This window comes from Vulpes vulpes, chromosome 14, assembly GCF_048418805.1.
Source record: "Vulpes vulpes isolate BD-2025 chromosome 14, VulVul3, whole genome shotgun sequence".
In the NCBI taxonomy this organism is placed as follows: domain Eukaryota; kingdom Metazoa; phylum Chordata; class Mammalia; order Carnivora; family Canidae; genus Vulpes; species Vulpes vulpes.
Window position 1 is genome coordinate 111975241 of NC_132793.1, and position 22964 is coordinate 111998204.

The 22964-nt window shown below is 43.7% G+C and overlaps 1 protein-coding gene across 16 annotated transcripts in view; it reads left to right on the forward strand.

Annotated features, from left to right (window-relative positions):
• LDB2 (LIM domain binding 2) overlaps positions 1 to 14830 on the forward strand; it is a 372791-nt gene extending 357961 nt beyond the window's left edge. Inside the window, exons 6-9 of one of the 16 annotated variants that reach the window (XM_025998616.2) lie at positions 4130 to 4253; positions 7657 to 7808; positions 10350 to 10492; positions 13088 to 14830. In XM_025998616.2, coding sequence (XP_025854401.1) covers positions 4130 to 4253; positions 7657 to 7808; positions 10350 to 10454 — 381 coding nt within the window. In that variant the 3' untranslated portion in view covers positions 10455 to 10492; positions 13088 to 14830. The remainder of the gene's footprint in view (positions 1 to 4129; positions 4254 to 7656; positions 7809 to 10349; positions 10493 to 13087) is intronic. The other 15 variants (XM_025998623.2, XM_025998635.2, XM_072737732.1 and 12 more) reach the window with 15 other exon arrangements.
• The last annotated feature ends 8134 nt before the right edge of the window (positions 14831 to 22964 follow it).

Consider the following 22964-nt stretch of genomic DNA (forward strand, 5'->3'; position numbering starts at 1 on the left):
CAGGAGGAAGCAAAACTAAGTGGCAGCTCTGCATGTAGGCTACTGCAGATGTTGCAGAAATGCTGTGGTCTTCCTTTTCAGGCAAAGGGACTGGTCTGCTGAGACCTTTGTAGAAGTCCCAACTCTGCAGATACAATTGCTCCTCTAAATCAGAAGACTGTGTTATTATGCTTAGCTCCATTAATATGCATTTGACTGATGTGTGCATGCACGTGTGTGTGTGTGTGTGTGTGTGTGTGTGTGAATATGTGTGTGTGTGTGTAGCATGGAAGAGAAGGAATGTAGCCTGGTTTATACTTATTACAAACAGGGAACTCTTTACTCCGAGTCAACGCATGGGGATATAAGAGGGTTTGTAAACGTCCAGATATTTTGTACAAACTTTGCAAGACAAGCTGTGTAGCCTTCCTCAGATTCTCAAGGGGGCCCAAGACCCTAGGGACAGTAGGAATCCCTGCTCCAGAAGGAACTGGCTAGTGACTGCGGGAACCCACTCCCCAACCGTCTTCCTGATCTCATTTCATAATGCCCCGGGCCTTTGCTGTTGCCAAAATGTACTGGCTTGCGGCCTGAGAAGGCAGGCTTTTGTCTGAGTTAGTTCTGCCACCTACAGCCCAGCAAAGCCAGCACAGCTCCACAGCAGGCTCGTTTGCACGCGTGAATAAAGGGGAAGGCTGCCTTTCTGGGCTGGGAACCCTCACTGGAAGAAAAATGGCTTTGGGGATTACTGATTAGTATTCAGAGATACGAACTCCTTTGGGGTGGGTTACAGCGATGGGAAGATATTTTTACATTAAAGGGAAAGGAATAAATCCTGAGGATTAGCACCTGAAAAAAGTGCTGCCCAAAACCCAGGGAGGAAAGGCAACCCCGCAAGAAAGAAGTAGATAATGAGCTCGCAGGTTCTCACGATAAATGCAGCTCTCCCATGCGCTGGTATGTTCCATGGCCCCTGCCCTTCTGTGTCCACAGAGGTCACTTTTGCCATCTAACTTGTCGTGTAATGAAAAGACTTGCTTCATAAAGATGTGATTCCCAAAGATGCTCGATGTGTAAACCAGAGTAGTTTTCTTAATATGCTTAAATCATTCTGAAGGGGACCTGAGACTGAGGCAGAGATGGTGTTATCCTCCTCATTATGTCCCTAGCACCAAAGTAGAGTGCCTGACACATAGGAAGAAGCTCAACAAATGCTTGTTGATTTGAAGTAATAGAAATGTCATTTGTTTCACAATCTGTGCTGTTCTTGCTAATACAGAATTGTAATATCTACTGTTTGTTGAACTCTGATGTGTCAGACATATTATCTCAAATTCTAACAATGATACACAATATGGGTATTGTTTTACAGGTGAAACTGAGACCCAGCACTATCAAGGGGCTCACCCAAGGATGTACACCTAGTGACAGAATGAATACAGGACAGACATCCATACCTACACCTCTTGAGTTTTAAGTCCATGCTTGTTCCACTCCATTCCATGTATTTTACATCCACTGTAAGCCCATTTCTCAAAAATGGGGAATGGGCCAAGAGGAAACGGTTGAAAACCTAACTTTGTTATTTTAGTTTTAAAAGGAAACAGTGTTTTTCTAGTCCTTAGAATTTCCCTGAAAGCATTTCTTACTAACGTAGCTTAATAATGGATGCAAACATCTTCTGACCCTGTCTGAATCTAGCAATGGTTTTCCTTTGATGGATAATCCCCTGTTATCTCTGTAGAGATGACTGTGGAATTCTTCACTCCGTTTGGACTGGTGAGCATCAGTGGCTGGTGGAGACTCAAGGCTGTCTATAGCCTGCACAGACTTTGATTTCAGCAAGGAATTCTTAATGGAGTCTTCATAGTGTGGGAATGTGGAGTTAATTGCAGAGGAATTCCCTCTCTTTCATGGGTTCTTCCTTACTAACATTTTAAGTTTCAGAAAGGACTCCAAAATAAGTAAGTAAGAAGATATACAAGATTGAAGATGCCCCATAACTAATCCAGATCTCATTACTTGACAGCCTGATTCAGTAGGGTTGAGTAGATTTGTCTCTTTGGCTCACACTGTACTTGAGTCATTCAAGCTTCGAAATATTGCTCTCTTCCTCTGAGAAACTGCAATGGGGAAGAGATTACAATTGTCCTTTTCAATGGAGTTAGAGGTTTGGGCCAATCTTAGATCATCAACAGGTAAAAAGGGCAGAGAAATTTTTCTAGATGAAGGTAATCTTGCTATATCATGCTTAGGCTTGAGAAGAGAGGAAGAGCCTGGGCAAGTGAGGTTAACTGAAAAAACAAAGTAGAATTCAAATGGAAACCATGGGGAATTTGCACATCTTACTGTTCATATGTATCTATCCTAAAGCCCAGCATATGTAGGGCAGCAGACCTCAAACTTCAGTAATATGTATCCGAGTCAGACAGGAGCATGCTTTTCCAAAAGGCAGATTCAGGACCTCAGGTCCAGACCCAGTGAAACAGAAGGGGAAGATCCTGGAAGTCTGCATTTTTAATAGTCAACTCATTTGGTTCTTTTTTTAAGATTTTATTTATTTATTCATGAGAGACAGAGACAGACAGACAGACAGAGAGAGGGAGAGAGAAGCAGAGACACAGGCAGAGGGAGAAGCAGGCTCCATGCAGGGAGCCCGATGTGAGACTCTATCCCAGGACCCCGGGATCATGCCCTGGGCCAAAGGCAGGTGCTTAACCCCTGAGCCACCCAGGGATCCCCATGATTCTGATGGAAGTATTCCTTAGACCATACTTTCAGGAACAATGACAAGGAGAAATCCTCCATTCCTTTTAAGGACACCTTAAATGCATCCATTCACTTGAGCCAAACCTAGGAAAACAGAGAGAAAAGGCAGTCTGGGCATTCAAAGAGCTCAAGGTCAAGTAGAAAAGAGACTTGGAGATGCAGATGGTAGCAAAGCATGGGTGAATAAGTTCATAGAGCAGAAAGGGTTGGGTGCATGGGAGAACCATAGAGAGGCACCCAATTCAGCCTGCATAGGAGAAGTGCACGAAGTGGAGTTGAAGGTGTAACAGAAGAAGTAACCTTGTCTTCAAGGATGAGTGGGCATTAGCCAAGAGAAGAGGGAAGAATTGCAGGTAGAGGGAACCCAGTGGACAAAAAGCAGCATGTCCTCTGAGTAATGACAGAGGGGAGTAGAAAAATAGATGAGTGATGAACGTGGAGCCTGCACATCTGCCTTTCATAATGAAATGCTGTTTCTCCACGTGGCAGAGTGCTTTGCCACTATGTATATGGCTGTGTTGTGGTCTTTGTCTTCTTAGATCCAGCACTCTCAATGCAGCAGTATTCCGATGAGCTTCCAACTGAGAAAGAATTCAGAAAAGTTCAAGGCAATCCTAAATGGATTTACCTTCCTGTTTCATTCATTAATCTTTGTCATCAGATGTCTTGAACCAAAGTAAATCTGAAAAATCGAACCAAAGGAGGGAAAAAAGCAATCATGTACGGAGCCACAGAAAAAGCTCCCACTCTGAACTAATGTTGGCATATGTTACTGACATTATCATTATGTGTAAAATACAAATGAGTACATGAATAAAAATAAAATAGTGTTTGTCGTGGGCCTTGATAAGAATCAGGATCAAAAAAGTACTTGTAGTTGCCACTTTGTTCTCCCCAGTTTAAAAGATGGCTTTCACTGCCACATAATCTACATAAACTAGCATTGTAACTCACAGTGTGTGGTTATACAAACAGGAACAACAGCAGAAACCAGAGTAGAAATCAGAGCATGCTGTGCACCATGGAAGAGAGCTTTTTTCTTTAACCAGAAAGAATCATTTGAATTCAGAATAGAGCTTACATATATCCACCCAACAGTTTGTACAGAATGTGTCTCTGGATGTGTGTGTGTGTGTGTGTGTGTAAATCATATTCAGCTCTAATATGCTATTATAAATAATAGTAAATAAAGTGGGCATTATCAAGTGTTGGTAATATTTCTTTTCCTCCAAACTTGCATGGACAAAATCAAAACCGGGGCGGGGGGATGGGGGGAAGAAAAGTACCTTTGAGCTTTCTAATTGTTTCCAGCTGTTAACATTATTTATTGCAAATAATATTATCAACTAGTGAAACACCGATGTCTTTGAACTTTTTGCAGTTGTGTGTAATACTGGAGCCAATGCAGGAACTGATGTCGAGACATAAAACTTACAACCTCAGTCCACGAGACTGCCTGAAGACCTGCTTGTTTCAGAAGTGGCAGCGGATGGTGGCGCCGCCAGGTACGACCTCGTTCTTCACTCTTGTTCCAAATACACTTTCTGAGGCCTCTTTGGGGGATAAAGTGATGTGAAAAGGAAGGAAGGAATCGTAAATTTGTCAGGAAATGTAGTTTCTTACGGATATTTGGACTTGGGGACGTTGAATTTGTGAAGTACAAGCATCCTTAGGAATCATCTACAATCTCACTTAGGACCTGAAACCCAGAAGTCTGTTGATTTATTTAATGTTACAAAGCCGAAGTCAGAAGCAAGGTTCCCTGCCTTCCAGTCCACTGGCTGTTCCATTGGACGAGACTGATGTCTTCTCGTGGCCTACTGTTATTTTGCTTGTGTGGTTTTTTTAAAAGAATGATAGAAATTATGGGAAGGATGGAAAGGGGGAGTATGGAAAGAAAGAAGGAAAGAAAGAAAAAAAAATAAATTTGCTCCCTTTTTAAAGATAGATCTAGTATCAAAGGGTGCTCTGATCATGAAGAGAATACATAAAAGATTCCATTTTCCACACTTCCTTAGAATGCAGTTTAGATACTATAGTCTCCTGCTGGGGCTCTGAAATTACTGCTTCCAGTTATCATTAATTGTCATTCTATCTAATACATTTTTACTCCCAGGCGTATGTCGAGCCTCATTGATCATAAAAGCAAAATGTATCCGTTTGCTAAAAATTATTTTTATAAAGAGTAATTATTAACACGAAGCACATAGCTTTCTGAATCACAAAATAGAATGGTCACCTTCTACTGGTAATGGCCCAGGCATTTTGTATGAAATGAATATAGTAGACTTCACCAAGTACCTATTTAGAAATCCGAGAAAGCGAGCATCATCTTACATAGAATAGTTACATCCCGGTCTTAGAGGAATTTTAGACATTTGGAACATGATTTTTCAATGTTGTTAAATGTGCTTAAATTATTTTCTCTTTCAATATCAATAAGGCTTTCCGGGAAAAAATATTTTACACAATAAATGCCTTAAGAACCCATGTTTTCCAAAATTTGCATATATAATTTCTATATTATTCATTAATCACTCATTCAGCAGTTATTGACTGAACCCCTACTAGGTGTCAGGTGCTGTTCTGGTCACTGGGAGTACAGCACCGAATGGAACAGTGAGAAATCCCAGCGCTCCCAGATCTTCTGTTCTCTTATTGAATCCTCAAAATAACCTTATAAGGCATTTCATGTTACTTCCATTTTAAATGTACAGGGCCTGAGATTTAAGTAATAATTGGCTTAATATTAGTAATAATATTATAGTAATAATAGTACTGAAGGAGGTCTGTGTCACAATAGGTTTTTACATCTCCAGAGTTCATGACTCTATTACCTCAGTTACCTGCTGCCCATGGGAGTAATTCAGAGTATGCAATTTAGGCATATTCCCCCAAATTTCATAAAGGAAGCACAGATATCAAAAAAAAGTAGCTGATTTTAATTTTTGAGGTAAAGGACGAAGTTTGTCAGAAGAAAACTAAGTACTTGCTTGACTTTGAATGTGTCACTCAGCTCCTTCTTAGTGCCATGAGCTGGAACAATTCTATTTCCTATTTCCCCAACCTTCGGGACAAGCACCCATAACTCTCTATGGATAGACATGTTAGGCCCTTTGATGAAAAATCTTTGAACATGAGACAAAATATTGTATTGATATATTGGTTAAGCATCATCAATATTGACAAAATATTGAAAGGAAACAAATGGTGCGTAAATAGGAACATAATCCCCTTCTTCCCCAACAGCCAGGGATAATTTGGTGGACTAGGCGGTCTTTGAAAAGCCTTAAAGGAGATCCTGCCTCTCTCTGGCCTCTCTGAGAGAGGCAGGATCTCTCTCTCTCACTTGGATCCAGTATGGCCCTGGCTCATCTTCTCTCCATCAGAGTTGGGTCAAGACTAGGGTTAGCAAAAAGGATGCTCTTGCATGCCATTTCCAGCTTAGTGACTGCCTGGAAAAAGGTTCTGAAGATGCCTCATTTACAAATCACAGGTCAGAATAGTATTTAATTAATAGAGTTGCTGTGAATATGAAATAGTCATGACAAAGAAACCATGAAGAACATGAAAACATTGAGTAGCACTCACTACATAATATATAAATAAATACTATTCATCTGACTGCACATCACCACGGGTCCCTATGTTTTCATGAAGACATTGCCCATCCATCCAGTCCAGAATATTTTCCTCTGTTTCTAAACAGGACTTTCTTTTTTTTTTTTTTAAGATTTTATTTATTTATTCATGAGAGAGACACACACACACACAGAGAGAGAGAGAGAGAGAGAGAGAGAGGCAGAGACACAGGCAGAGGGAGAAGCAGGCTCCATGCAGGGAGCCGGACATGGGACTCGATCCTGGTCTCCAGGATCACGCCCTGGGCTGAAGGTGGCGCTAAACCGCTGAGCCACCGGGGATGCCCTAAACAGGACTTTCTTGAAAAGATCTAGTTCCTCTTCGTGAATATTCCTGCTGTGGCACACTAAGACATCTTAACACCCAGGGACTTTGAAATTAGTAGCATTCTTTAAACATCGGTGTCCAAACCATGCAACCTGAGAACCATACTGAGCTTGGGACCCTACGTTCTACATTCATGGCTGACAGAACTCATACCCCCCTTTCTTTGTACTTAAGCATCTCTAGGTGTGATGGGACTGGGGTGCAACAGGGCGCTACCAGGAGACACTGCTACTACACAGGTTCACCACCTTAGCTTGGTTTCAGTCCTTTCTCTTACACCTCAGAGGTCCCCTACCCCCGAGGGAACCCAGGGCCCTCCTTTTGCTCTAAAGAAACAATAGTCCAGGGGTGCCTGGGTGGCTCAGTCGGTTAAGCATCTGCCTTCAGCTTAGGTCATGATCCCAGAGTCCCAGGATCAAGCCCCCCCATGGGGCTCCCTGCTCAGTGGGGAGCCTGTTTCTCCCTCTCCCTCTTCTCCTTCCCTTGCTTGTGCTCTCTCGCTCTCTTTCTCTCTCTCAAAAAAAACAAATAAAATCTTATTTTTTATTTTTTATTTTTTATTTTTTTTAATCTTTTTTTTTTTTAAAGGAAACAACCCAGAGAGAAATGCTCTACCCAATTCTGTAACGATAATATTTTTAACTCCAGTATAAAAGTGGTATTTGAGGCTGCCCCCTAAGGTATATTAATAGATTCCAGACACATATATAACACAATGAAACACAAATCATTTTATCTAGATACCAAAGAAGAGAATTGCACGCATTTTGTGCTACAGATAAAACAAGGGCTTCCTCCCTTCCCTCTGTGTAAAGTTAAAAGAAATGGAAACAATTTAGAGTCGACTCTTTTCAGTGTACCAGCAAGGCGTCCTTGGAGGGACACTATTCTGACCGTCGCCCTGGAACTGATCCTCCGTGTCCATTTTCCATTGTGCAGCAGAACCCACAAGGCAGCCGACAACCAAACGGAGAAAAAGGAAAAACTCTACCAGCAGCACTTCCAACAGCAGCGCCGGAAACAACGCCAACAGCACCGGCAGCAAGAAGAAGACGCCGGCCGCCAACCTGAGTCTGTCCAGTCAGGTACCTGTAAGTCTCGCTTTCCTTTTAGGCCTGAAATCCTGCCTTTGCCTGCCTTCCACCTGCAGGGGCCCACGTGAAAGCCTCCTTGAGCCCCAAACGCCGGTTGAGGGCGGGGGAGGGCCCGGTGGGGGCCGGGGTGGGATGGGGGGGGAGGAGCTCTGCCTTGGAAACCTTCCCTTGCAACCTGGGAATTAGGGAGGAATATTAAGAGTCTGTGCTGCGCAGGGACCTGAATTAAAAAGCCGTCAGAGTCACAGACAGGAGATATGTCACTTAAGGTTTAATTAAAATATCACTTAGCGGCAATGCCTGGTGGCACAGAAGGGGCTCTCAGCACCATCACTGGAGACCCTGTGCTCCACTGGAAACTCGCTCCCGGCGTTCAGGCTCCGTATTGTAATTGGATTGGGCCTTCCCGACATGGGTGTCCCTTCGTATTTTAAGACTCAGGTAATTAACTCCTGGCCACTAAAAATGCAGCTCAGTGGATTCCACTTTACCCATTTCATGAGCTCAGGGGGAGGGTCGGCCCCTGGTTTGGTCTCAACTCTCTTGACCTCTTGACCCTTTCTTTCATTTCTGGGTCTTGACCAAGGAAATGGGCCACGTAAAAGGGGGCTTCTTTGAACTCCAAGGCTGACAGCTGATGGGTGTCCCCAGATAGTACACCTTGTGGGCCCTTTCTTCGTCTTTCTCCATCTCCTATTACTTTTAATTTCAAGTTCTGTCCTGTCTGCTCAATTACTTCCTAACTCCAAATCCCTCAGCCCAGTGTCATTTATTGCTTTTAAATTCTCTCACTCCTCTAAGCATTTCTTGTCGCACGTCCCCTCCACGATTACTTGTGGGCATTCCTTCTCGGCTGCCCTTGTCATACCACCCCGTCACCCGGCGTTTGACTGTCGTTTGAGCCCTGACACTTCCGTGGTGCTTCATGGATATCCTCTAGATACCATGTCTTGGGAAATGTGCTCTATTTCTTATTACTTCCCTCCACCAATGCAATTTGACTTTTCCCCCTGTTTCTCACCTTTTTCCCCTCTTGGTCTGTTGTCCTCACATCTCTCTCCATGTGAGAGTGGACCCTTCTTTCATGGGGATTCTCCACTGACTTCTAAATGTGTCTTTCAAACCTGTCCCCAACCCACTTTTACCCACTTTCCATCAGTCCGTTTTCTTTGGCTAAAACCAACCCCATTGGTACCTGAGAACCCCCTGGGCCACTTTTCTCCTGTCTTCGATAGACAGAGGGTATGGTTTTCATCCTTATTGCACTAGAAAGAAAGGGTCATGGAGAGAGTGGCCAGCCTGTGGGGAAGGTACCTTTTTAATTTTAAGGCTGCTAGGAATTATAGTCTTTAAATAATGCCAGACTCACCTCTGTTTTCTGAACTGGGCTAAAGAGTCAGACAAAAAAAAAAAAAAAATCAAAGAAAAACAGAGTCTTTTTATTAAAATACCAATAAGTTAGGCCCATTCCTGGTTAAATTGGAAAATGCATAGAGAAAATGGCCTGGTATAAATAAATCAACCCCAAAGTGCTCAGAAGTAGGCCATTATTCATCTACTCCTGGAATTTTAGAAACTAACATTTGTCAGTTTCCCCTAGCGAATGAGAGTACATCCCAGAGAGTTCAGGAACTGTGACATCGGTACTTAAAAGGCACAATGGCTGCAAGAATTTAGTTCAGTTCAACAAATGTTTCCCGAGCTCCTACTATGTGCCCCACACTATACCAAGAATCAAGAAACGACAACAAAAACCCAGCCTGTTATTGAGGAGCTCAGCATCTACTCAAGGGATGGCCAAGAGGTTTCCTCTTTCCTGCCAGCTCAGTCTCCTGGTATCAGCTAACAGGGTCCAGCACCGAGTAGGATGCTGAGGCCTAGCCTGAGTTTGGTGGGCCGTCCATTAGTGATGTCTGCCTCAGGAGTAGAATAGTGGCATAAGTGTCATGTATTTTGACATACCTGGCCTAGTTGGAAACATCTCAATTTTATTTTAAAGGGCACATAGTTTGTTCTACTCCCTTATGCTCTTATTCTCCAGCCCAGCACTTGCATCATAGTGGATACCTGTGTCCAGAAGGGTTGGGTTCCTAATGGATTGAGACCCTTTGGATTTGGTAAGAAGGCACCATTAGAAAGCAAGAGCAGAATTTCAGCACAATCCCCGCACCATGCAATTAAAGAGGTTTTAATCAAGTAAAACTTACAGATGGCCAAGAGGGGCAGGGAAAGGCAACTAGGTTAGGAAAAATGTGCACATTTCTGTGTGCGCTCCAGTTGAATGAACGTTAAATGATAAACATCGTCTGGCTTGTAGTGGCCACATCTTTTAACCCTGTGTACTGAATTACCAACAAGATCTTACTGTTAAAATAGAACGTGATCTGCAGCCACGGCTGCCTCGTTCACAGGCACGACCAGATTTTATGTGCCACCGTGACCACAGCTGTGGTCCGCCTAGCTGCCATGGCAGCAACGTGTGTGTCTGGCGAGGACTAGGGTTTAATCCTTGGATTCTGCTTCTCACTCCATGAGCAGGGGCTAGGAGCGATCCCGAACTGCAGCCTCAACCCTGGGAGGGATGGAGACCTGTGTCATTCAACAGCAGTGACCCCTTCTGGCCAATTTAAGGAGAAGCATTGAGGGGCCCTGAAAGGAGTCACTTCCAGTCCTCCTCAGAGGTTGGTGGTCCTTGCACGGGGGATTAGTGAGAAGATGTGACATGGGCAAGAGCTGGTGGCACCTCCAGGCCTCCAGCGAGGAGCAGAGGTCTGCCTCATGGGGAGCCGAGGGCATCTGGGTCACTCTCAGACAGACCAGCCCTGCCTCCTGTGGGACACACGAGATAGCAGACATGGGAAGGAAATGCACCTCTCTCTCACTACCGATGTTGAATGTTGGGGGGATTTTTTAAAATGTGGGGGTGGGGTAAATGGAGCCAACATCCACTAGTGAGAGGCAGCCCAGAACGTGCACTATGTCTCCATTCATTTTGTGTAAGGATAACAAACCTGAGACCACCTGAGCAGAGAACCACTCGTCTCGTCTGCAGGTTTAGTAGAGCCAGGTAGAGCCCTGTGCATACTTGTGTAAGTGGCCTCAAGTATCTATGTGCATAGGAAGCCCTTAGCACACGCCTCTTTCATAGCTTGCCATCTATCAATCACTCACACTCGTAAACACAGGATTATGTATCTGGCTAAGGATTTTCTGTCATAATCAGGAAGGCGAATGTGGCACCTCTCTGAAATCTCTGATGCTGCCAAGGATCTATGCCTGGGCATCTTTTCCGGCTATTCCAGACATTACCAAACTATATCAGCCCCATTTGGAATGATTCAAATCACTATTTTCATAGTACTTTTCTTGAATGGCTGTTATTTTTCTGATGCGATGAAGGCACCTGGAGTGTTGAGAACCTTTTTCTAATGTCACGCTTAAGCTGCCTTCTTATTTTTCTCCTCTGTTTCCAAATGATGCTTACCTCCCCACACTGCCCCAGCCTCTCTCGATGACCTTGGACTCACAATACTAATGCAGACCCACGTGGTCGGTCCCCACGCCCTTCTCCTGCCCTGTGACACCTCACGCATGTGTTTTCTAACCCCTCCAAAATGTGCTGCACAAAAGTCACAAAATGAGATTAACTCATGTCATCCTCTCCCCAATCTTGCCCTACTCTTTCTCCCTACCTTTGTTGGCTAACCCGATAACATCCTCTCCTCTCTGGAGAGCACATTCCATCTCCAGTCCTGTCCGTATTCTTGCCAGTCAGAGTCCTGTCTATGTTGTACCTCACCTCGAGTCCTTGTGAGTCCTCCTTCCGTGTCCGTGTCACGTCTGGCTCTTTGCTGCATAATCAATACGTTCTTCGAAGCACACTGCTGATTTTCCTGCCAGTACCTATATTGCTGAGTTTACCCAATTTGTACTTGAGGCATTTATTTAATGCTCTTTAAAGTCATGTGTGTCAAATCACAAGAGTGACTAGTCAGAAAACACAGTTTGGAAATCTATTGATTATCTCCCCCATAATTCTCGGGGAATCAATCAATCAAGCCAACAAGGTTTTCCACTCTGAAATCGACCAGGCGGCAATTAAGAGTTCTATTCAGTTGGCACCTTCAGAATTCTAGAAGGAACTGGAGGGTCTGCTGGACCTCCTCCTGACCAAAGGCAGTGTTCTACTGTACTGTCCCAGGAAAGCCCCTCCTGCTCCAGTGTGGACAATTTTTGCCCATTTACCAAAGCATTTTGTCCAATTAGCCTCCCTGTCAGGACACGCACCCTTAATAACATCTCCGAAAGCATGTGACTCAGCCCTGCTCTTTCTGGCAGGGGTAGAAGCTGATAGCACCGGGCACTCTCCTGGAGTCAGTGCACTTTTGAGTAGACTATTGCTCACAGGCTGCCCAGCAGCATCACCTGACAGGTGTCCTGCCCCGTGCCCAGGTCACCCATCAACCCCATATGGCCCCCTTTGAACAAAGAGGCCAGAGTTGTGCCCCGTGTATGCATCCTTCTCTCCCATCCCCCGTCCCCCATCCCCCATCCCTGGTGCCTCTCCAGCAGTGGCCTCCAGGATGCTCCTGGCTACAGTAGGTGGCTTCCTTGTTTGCATGGAAGGACAATTTGTACTTAAAGGAGTGATTAGATGGATTCTTCTCGCACGCTTCCATTTCTGATGACTACCAGCTTCATCAATGTAATTATAATTAGCGCTCTTCATCTTCCTTTTATGGCACCAGCTGGACAGACTGGTTCTCTTTACCGCCCAGATTGGTGGCAGGGTTGCCTGTGCGGGGATAGGTGACAGGCACCATGAAATAACAGATGGTAAATTCAGGGCTTGTTGGCAATCAGCAGGTTTTTGCTAATGACTTAATTAGCTATGCAAATTGTCAAATCAGTGTGAACATTGTTTTTATCGAAAACTTTACCTAAATTAATTACCATAATTAAGTAGCAGAATGTCAAGGATATTGGCTGCATAAAAGGGCCTGGCTGAGTAGAAAAAAGAGAGATTCTGTCTTCAATTAAAATGTATACCGTCCTTGGGACAGAGAGAAAGCCATTTGGAATGAGTCGCGTGAATACTGTAGACCTGCATCCGCCCCGTGCTGGCTGCTGGTTTCCAGAGCCATCCAGAGGCTTTTTGGAGGTATTGGAAAGCGCCCAGCAGAAGGTTCCACAGCCCTCTCTGAAGTCCCCAATGTCGGCAAGTTCAAAGCGTGGATTTTTTTAATTTTGAAAAATCCATTTTTTTATTTCTGCAGATTGCTAGCATTGCTCGTTCTCCGGTGTCAGGCTGCGCAGTAAGGACATAAACTCGCGTGGTTGTTCCACGTCAGGAGGCAATGTTTATTTCCTGTAGAAATCAAATATGCGTCTCGGCCCTGCCCCCCGACTTTGAGACTTGACCCCGGTGCACAGCACGCGAGCGCGTGGGTCCCAGGCCCCCCAGCTCCTCCCACTAGTGTTTTAAGCTGAGCTTCTTGTCCCAAGGTTTCCCTGTAATAATGTCAGCTGCTGTTCACAGGATGTGATGGTGGTAGGAGAGCCAACTCTGATGGGAGGTGAGTTTGGGGACGAGGACGAAAGGCTAATCACTAGATTAGAAAACACGCAGTATGACGCGGCCAACGGCGTGGACGACGAGGAAGACTTCAACAGCCCCCCCGCCCTGGGGAACAGCAGCCCTTGGAGCAGTAAACCCCCCGCCGCCCAAGAGACCAAATCAGAAAGCGCCCCGCCCCAGGCTCCCCAGTGAGACCCACCCCGCACCCGCACCCGCACCCGCACCCGCACCCGCACCCGCACCCGCTGCCCTGGGCGCCGGGTGCACCCGCGCTCGCAGATCCCTGCTCACAGGAGAGGAAGGAGGCGAAGTGAACACTTTTCCACGCAAACACCTGTTTCTGAACCACAATGACCTGAGTCTTGAGTTTCTTTTCTTTCTTTCTTTTCCTTTTCTTGTTTTTTTTGTTTTTTGTTTTTTGGGGATTTTTTTTTTTTGGTCTTTTTTGAATGGAGACGATTATTCCAATAAACTTCCATGACCCTTCCCTGGAGGCCTTCACAGGTAACGCAGAGACTGGCACTGGTCGTAATTAAATCAAGAGGGCAGGCTCGCGCTTCTCCTGGCTCGGTGTTTAACCACATGTTTGTTAACGACCCCCCCTCCCCCCTCCCCCACCCCCACCCCCACCCCCACCCCCACCCTCACCCAACGGAAGGCCATATTGTCAATACGCCCTCAGTGCTCAGGGCCTCATTATATGCCGACCCTAACTACAGATGACTTTTTAATATTGTAAAATATTTTCTGCTTTTTGACTTGCATCTGAGAGTTTCTTGTTTCAGTAAAAAAAGAAAAGAAAAAAAATCAGCTTTTGGACAGTAATTTAAGTGTATTCCTTATTATTATTATTATTATTAATTTTCCTTCATCTTTTCTTTCATTGGGTAACAGCTAAGAGGGCCTAGCAGGGTAGTTGATGGGGGAGCTAATATCAATCGGTTCTCCAACCCGAGTTGGTTCAGTTGAGCCCAAGTGCTGAAACAAGAAATGTCTTTTTTGTCATCGAAGACACCAAGGCGCATTTTTATGTAAAGAAAGACACCTGGCCCGTTGAGAACTTAGGCGTTTCTAAACTTGCTGTTGATCCAAATCTTTTCAAGCCATGTAATCCATTGATTTTGTGGGCAGTTTAATAAACCTGAAACTTTTTTGTGTTTTTTTATTGTATCTGAGTTGACTGTTGTTTCTTTTCATAGTATATTTCTTGTATGATATTTTGTAAAGCCCTCACTTGATTCTTTTATGGGGATTTTTCTTTTGGGGCAATTCCAGTGTATTTATGTGAAACTTTATAAGAGAACTAATTTTTTCCATTTGCATATTAATATGTTCTTCCACACATGTAAAGACACAGTGGCTCCGTGTGTTATAAAACAGCTGTATTTTATGTATGCTTTACTGATAAGTGTGCCAATAATAAACTGTGTTAACGACCAAAGCAAGCGAGTCGGGTTGTTTGTGAGCATGGGTGGAGAAATCTGCCCACAATTATGAGAAGTCTGGAGCTTGGATTTATCACCTGACTACAAATGGAGTGGAATTGTGAAAGCTGTGCAGTCCTTTGTAAAGTCTGATTCCTTTCCCTACTCATTGCAGTTCGCTTGGGCAGATGTGGGGGTGCCTGCACTGTGCTGGGCACGTACTGGCTGAGGACACAACGATGAGCAAAGAGAATATCGCCTGTGCTTCTGGAGCTTGGCAAAGGCAAGAGCGGTGACTTCCACTCGCTGAGTGTTTATTCTGCACCAAACAACCCTACTTAAGGTCCACAGATACTATTTCAGCTAATCCTCAGAACTTCACAAAGTTGGCATTAATGTCTTCATTTTTAAAAATCAATGCCTTGCTTGCCTATTTTTCTCAAAAGTTGCTATGTAAGACTATGGCTAATTCACTTGAGGACTTTTTTGTTTAAAGAAATTCCCTCTTGTTTTTCCACTGTTTTTCACCAGTGAGGAATAGGAGAGATGAAATCTGTTAGCATTTGTTGGATGCGTATTAAGTTGGCACTTAATTAAATTGGTGATTTTAATTTATCATCTTGGCAAATTCTGGAAAAGGGAATTTGAAAAAGAGACGCTAAGGGAGGCCACGTGTCTTCCGGTGGGATTCCTAGAAATGGGGCCTGAGATCAGGATCTGGAGGCACAAGATTACTGACAGAGTGTTCGTTGGGTAAAATAAAGGGAATCTTTCTCCAGGAAGTGGGAGGTATAGAATAGGGAAGGGGAAGGAGTTTATAAACTATGCTATGGACTCATGTAGTCTACTTTCTGGACCTGGTCCATGAAGGGAGGACTCAGAACACAGACCCCACTGCAGAACTGTCTTTTCCCGAGCTAGCTAAGCTGCCAGACTTTTGCATACTTGTACCAGTCAGTCATTGGCTGGAGCCATCCCCAGGCTATAGGAGACTGTACCCTTTGGAACAAGGTGGTCCCCATCAGTTCAGAGCAGTTCTGCAGAGAAGAAGAGGGCCATCTAGAAGGCAACAGTCATAGTGTCCTGGCATAGGTGTGCTGGTCTCAGAAAGGGCATCTTGGCAGGTCACAGTCTACTCCGTTAAGTGACTTGTCTCAGCTCATAATGCATGGGTGACATAGTTGGGATTTGAATCTGGATGTCCCTTGACTACAGAGCCTGCATCCTTTCTACAACATCTATACTTCTCTAGAATATTAGCATTTTGAGGAAAATGTTCAGTACAATAGCAAAAGAGCCAAAGGACATATAGGAAACCACTACTTTATTGCTTCTTATTGCCTCTTTAGTAACTGCTAAGAGAACTTCTAGTTTATCCCACACCCAACTCGACATTTTATCAAGTCTTTTAAGTCATTACAGCTGATGCCTCGGACAAATTATTTGACACCTGTTCTAGTTTTCTATTGCTGCATAGCAAATCAACCCAAAACTTAGAGACTCAAGAGGACAATCTATTATTATCAGTTACCCTTTTGAGAGCTCATCGGCCTCTGCTGGGTGGTCTGCACTTAAAGGCTCATACATACTGGGGCTGGAGTCATCGGAGCCTTGACCTGGCTGAACAGACAAGATGGTGCACTCACATGGCTGGCTATGAAGTAGGAGCTTAGCCAGGTCTGGTGACTGGAGTGCCTTCATGTAATCTCTCTACAGAGTTCTCACAGAATGTGGGTTCTGAGAGGGGATGTTCCTAAGCCTAACTTCTATTATAGGAACCCCAACAGATTTGTCATGCCCCAAATAATCCTAAGGGCAACCATTATTAAGTACACATTACATGTCAGTCACTAAAGCTAGGTGCTTTAGAGTGGTCTCAACGTGGGAATCCAAGAGCTGGCATCCCAAATGAGGAGAAACATAAATTGCCAGGGTTGGAACTGACGAAACATCACTTCTTCTCTGTGCTATACATCAAAGCCGCCCAGATTCAAGGCCTGGAGGCATAGCCTCTACTCTTTAAGGATAAGTGGTGTGTGCCTACAGAAGGGGAGAAACTGATGGCAGCCATCCTCGGAAGCAAACATCCACATCATGCAGTGCAGTTCACACCTGATCCTCGCTTACCTTGCTGTTGTGCTTTTAGCCCCTCCCCACTTGCACTTGATTCTCCAACCAGCTAGGCTCCTCCCAATTTTCTGATTACAGCAGTTCCTCATGTCACAAGTGACTTTGCCTGTTCTTCCTCCTTAGAACGCTGTCCCCCACCTTCCTACGTAACCAAAGTTCTTCATCTTTAAAAGCCCAGCTTGATTTTCATATCTGCAGAGCTGCCTCTCCTGTTCTGGTCAGGGTCTCCTGGTCCCTCTGAGGTCCAAGAGACACTTGGTTCTTGCTTCCACCACATCACTTTCCTTACAAGCTTTTGTTGATGCTGCTGAACACACCTCACTGTCCCATTAGACTTTCCCAGGTCTGAGCAGTTGAATCATTTCCACCTGAATTCTTTTTTTTTCCATCTGAATTCTTAATATGTAGTTCTATCATATATGTTAATGAAACAGATACAGTTAGAACTCCCAAGCAAGAAATTATGAAACCACTGTGTAAAACTTAACAGGATAATGCCTGTTAAGTTTCACACAGTCTGTAATCCTAAGGCACGATGTAGGGTGACAGTTATCTCTGCAGGTATATAAGATGGTAATAGATGGGTGGGTTCAAGTTTCTCAGGGGTCAAATCAACACACACACACACACACACACACACACACACAAAACATTTCACAAGGCATTGGCCTAAGCCTAACTTCTATTATAGGAACCCCAACAGATTTGTCATGCCCCAAATAATCCTAAGGGCAACCATTATTAAGTACACATTACATGTCAGTCACTTGCTAGGTGCTTTAGGGTGGTCTCAACCTGGGAATCCAAGAGTAGTGCATGAGTTAGGTTTTGCTTTGTAGTAATATCCTAACCTCAGCAGTTTACAACAACAAACATCTTATTTTTCTCACTCATGGCGCTTGGGTCACCTAGGGCAATTCTGTATCAGGTCAGCTCCTCAGATCTCTTTCTGGGACAGTGGGTTCCCAGAGCATGCTCCCATCTTGGTGGATTCTGGAAAAAGTGAAAAGATAAGCCAAATCATCCACACCCATCTATTCTCCCTGTATCCGCTGGCCAAAGCAAGCACAAAGACAAGCCCAACATCAGCTGGGTGGGGAGGTCTACTCTGCCTCCTGCAAAGTCCCATGGCGAAGGCTGTGAATAAACAAGTGGGAATCTCATCTACCACTGGTGACCTACACATTGCCTGAAAAACTTTTAATTATATGCTAACATTTAAAAACTGATTTTCAAATTAAAATTTTCATGCCTCTCTTAACAAATCAAACCTAACAACAATTCAATTTCTGAATCCCTGGATGGTAACAGTTGGCTGGTGCCCAGTCATGGAGACCCTGCTTGGAGGCTCTTCAGTTTGTCACACTCAATGCATCTCACTAATTCACTTCACCTGCCTGGCTTCTACAGGCTATCGTAGCTATTACACTCATGCTCTCTACTCCTTAAAACCACATTTGAAAGTTAGCATTATGGGCTCCACTTTACAGATGTGATGACTAATGTTCAACCAGGTTAGTTGATCCCATTTGTCACACAGCTAGTAAGTGGTGAAGTGGGCTTGCAGGGACAAAGCCAGTGCTGCTTTCACCAAATCACACTGGTTTGATAGGATCTACAGTGGTGGTTATCCTCCGTGCGTTCGGTTAGGAATGTGACAAGCATGATAGCATTGAATCTTCGCAATTTCCCTGTGGATGAGGTCAGGTTATCACCCCTCCTTTTGCAGATGATACTCAGAGCAGTTAAACAGTTTACCCAAGGTCACAGAGCTCACAGTGACAACATCATGTCACCTTGACCCCGAACCACTTTATCAGACTTACTCTCAGGTACACAGTCTGAAGGTTGAGTGTTTGGAGGTGCTTTCTGACCTGGGACAGGGGTCCTGGTATCCACCTTTCTACCTTTAGCTATGTATTTTCAGAGGTTGTCAAAGAGGATGCCAGAGATCAAGAATTGCCACTTACCTGGTAATGGAACGAAGCAGAGAGGCCCCCATTTAAGACCCTGAAATCTCAAGGGCATCTGACAGAGATTTAGAAATAAGTGGCCAAGTCCCTGCAAGAAATTTTTTCCCTTTCCATTTCTTCTTAACCTTGAGGTGAGCATTTAATGCAATAAGATAACACAAACTGCACTGATACTACATGGGGTGGGCTGTGATGGGAACAAGGCCAACAATTTCAGTGTCCCCAGATTGGGATTGGCAGGATCCTTGGGAAATTCATTTTATAATGGGGTACCCCTCCTTCTCCATTAAAAAAATTACCAGATTTTTTTTTCTGAATAAATAATACATGTTCATTGTAGATCATTTGAACAAACATGAACGAGAAGAAAAAAAAGTAATTCCACTACCCGGATGTAAGCATTGCTAATATTGTGATACATATCTTACCAGTTTTTTCTTCTTGGCTCATATACATTGCAGTGTTGATAAGATACAGAATAGACAATAAGGTGTCCTGCCCTTTTCATATAATATTGTCTCATGGGCCACCTCTGTTAACTATTCTTTAAAAGCATGATTTTAATTTCCATATAATGATCCACTAATGGAATATACCATAATGTATTAAGCCATTTATTTATGGCTGGTCAACTCCCTTTTTCACATCACATTAGAATTTCATCATCATTAATAAGCTGGTCCAAGGTTGATAAGAGTTTGTTAAATAAAAATTCACTTATTGGGTATTTGCCGTGTGCCTAGCACCATGCTGAACATTACACGGCATTCCTGTACCTGGTCCCACCCTCAGGGTACTTAGAATTCCCTTGGGATAGAGCACGAGTACACAAAATGTTGTCTAAGAATATAAAGCTGAATATATTCAGAGTGTCAGTGATGCACAGAGGATCAAAGCTCTGGGAGTTTAAAGGTATTTAATTTACATTCATCGTGAATGTATCTAGGGGATGCGAGTGTTTTGTATATGAATCTCAGAGAGGATGCATAACTCACCCAAGTTCACACAGATAGAAAATAGCAAGATCAAGTTTAAAGCAGCACATGACTCCAAACTCTGTTCTTTGGCTGGTAAGCCATAGGAAATCCCCGGGGAAACAGCAAATGCTGTGACAAAGTGTTGGAAGGAATGACTTCATGTGACAGTGAGAGGGGACAATGCACCCGCATCCGAGTGTCTGGCTGCCTCTCTCAATATGCTCTCTGGTCTCATTTTTGTCCATCACTACTGTCAAGACAATGGCTCTGTTTATTGGGAATATTGAGGAGTTTGAATTTTGAACAAAACCTAATACATCAGCACTGTTGGTGTTTACATAAAGGTATTTTCAGCGCTTGAAGCCATTGAGCTGGAAAAGGCATTGAAAGGTTATTAAAACTATAAATTAAGGGAACTGATGAAGTAATGTCTATGGCCCCACCCAGCCCTATCCTTTTCTCTGTTCGTTTTCCTTCTAGAACATCATCATCCTGGACAAAGAAAATGTGTCTTATTTCCCAATGACTTTCAAAGAATTTCTGGAAAATATTCCTGAGTTAAGCAAACCTGTTTGGAAGGAAGTTCTTTGTATCTCTTCCAGAGCTGGCATGATGTAACTTGAGCCCTTCCCCAATACTGAGCCATTCTTTCTCTTTTAATTCTTAATTTGTTAAAAGTAGTATTCACTCTCTGCGGGGCTGTCGATTCTCCTGTCATGAAAGTGTTAACACTTCAGAGAAATCTGCAAAAATTCTCAAATGAGTGTGAACCAGCTTCAACTTCTGAAAGCCTCGCTGAAGTCCATTGTCACAAAAGTAAAAACTTAACGTTTTGTAGAAAGAGTGAATTTCAGAAAACCTGGGCACTAAGAAATCAAATAGGTTTCACTTCCTCTAGCCAGTACTGACCAACACTCTCAATTCTAGTGCTCACTGCGGTGGGGGGAGGTGTGAATGTTGGCAAAGCCTACTAAGGTATGGAGAGCCCAGATTCCCTGCTTTTGTCTTCTCCACTGTAAATCACAAGCATTTCAAAGGCAGACACCTCTGGAATTCTCGTTTCCCTACTTTAGGGTGACTGACACCACTTTCCTAAAACTGTCACAGTATTAACACTAACTGTTTTTCATTCTGGGAAATTCCTCACTTTCAGGCAAACCCGCCCATATTTGCAGCAAAACAGATGAATCCTAATCAACATCCACTACTTCCAGAGCATCTTTTGCATTCCAGGCACTTATCATCACATGGGGACTGTAAACCCCAAACCCACTCTGGGAAGGAGGGGGCAGGCAATAAAGTTATCATTTTACTGGTAAGGGAACTGGAACAAAGAAACATTAAGGGAGACATCCAAGGACCTCCAGTTAATGAACAAGACAGAACTGAGATCTGATCTCAGGTGTGACCGGCTTACAGCCTGTGCTCTCTCGGCTACATTGATGGCTTTGAACTTTTATTCTAAATAAGACCAAGGTAAGTACAATATGTAAAGTTGACTAAGAGATGGTGAAACTCCGAAAAATTCCTGAGGAACCAGAGTCTTGGTTGTATGCTCCCACTGTCACTCAGCTACAGGGGAATTCCACTGACTCCGTCATGCTGATGATTTAAGAAGCTACTGTGCACTATTACATTAGGCCAAGGAGAAAGTATCCAGACAAATGACATCAGGAACCTACCACAGACAACCAAGGATTATCCCAGGGGCCCATTTCCATTGCAACGGAGGCTAATCCAGCCTGTGGTGATGATTGGCCTGTGGTTTTGCTCAAGGCAAGAGGGTAGGCAACAACATCTGTGAAACTCAGTCCAGTTAGTTCTGCGACTGGGTTTGGGGAGTTTGGGGAGTTTGCGTTTGCCAAGTGCATCTTGGGAGGTTCTTCACAACTAATTAGAAAGGAAATTTGTCTTCTGGGGTGAAAGGAAGATTCTCCAGGGCGGGATCTTCCCAAACTCAACCACTAGATCTACCCTTTATCCACCACCCAAGGGTGTCGGAATTTTGCTTACCTCTCACTGCAGAGCTCAGATAATGAGATGGCCTAATCCCCAGGCTGTAATTTCTTTTTTCTAAGTAGGTTCTATGCCCAGCGTGGAGCCCAACACAGGGCTTGAACTTGTGACCCTGAGATCAAGACCTGAGCTAAGATCAAGAGTTGGATGCTCAACCAATAGACACCCAGGTGCCCTACACATAGGCTGTAATTTTTAATGGGAGGACACGGTATTTTTTAGAAGAAAGCAAATCGTCTCTGTTAGCAAATTTAATCTAGCTAGCCGTTGAGACCACCAACATCCTTAATTCTCTCTTTCTTTTCAATATGTGCACAAAGTTGGCTCCGTATTTTAAAGAAACAGATGAATTATTGCTTCATATTCCTTGAAAGGAGGTTCACGAATAACTTTCAACTTAAAATGATGCCCAATTTAATATGATTTCTAGCCACTGCCCTTGAAACAGGGGACAATTGATGTCACAGTCATCAAAATCACATATGGAAGCCACTGCCCAAAACATTTTTGAAAATGAAGAATAATGAGGGGAATCTGACCTCATGACCCACCAAAGTGGAGTGCAAATGATGCAACAGGGCCCAGAAGTGGATGCACCAGGAGAGAAATTCACCAATATATGTATCTCGATTTAGGGTATTTTTCATCTATCAGAAAAGGATAGGATTAAATAGCATTTAATTAATTGGCTATACATTTCAAAATTATTATTTTTTAGATTTTATTTATTTATTTATTTATTTTTTATTTATTTATTGAGAGAGAAAGAGAGAGAGAGAGAGAGCAGCAGAAAGAACAAGTGAGGAGGAAAGGGAGAAGCAGCCCAAGACGGGGCTCAATCCCGGGATCCCAGGATCATGACCCCAGCCAGGCACAGATGCTCAACTGACTGAGCCACTTAGGCTCAGTCATCCCTCAAAATGATTGTCTTTTATCCTTACCTTAATCTATATGAAAAATTTCAGATGAGTTAAAGACTGAGCCATTAAAAACAACAACAACAAAAGTACTAGAGCAAAAAAGAAAATTATTAAAATAGGAATTTAAAAATCACC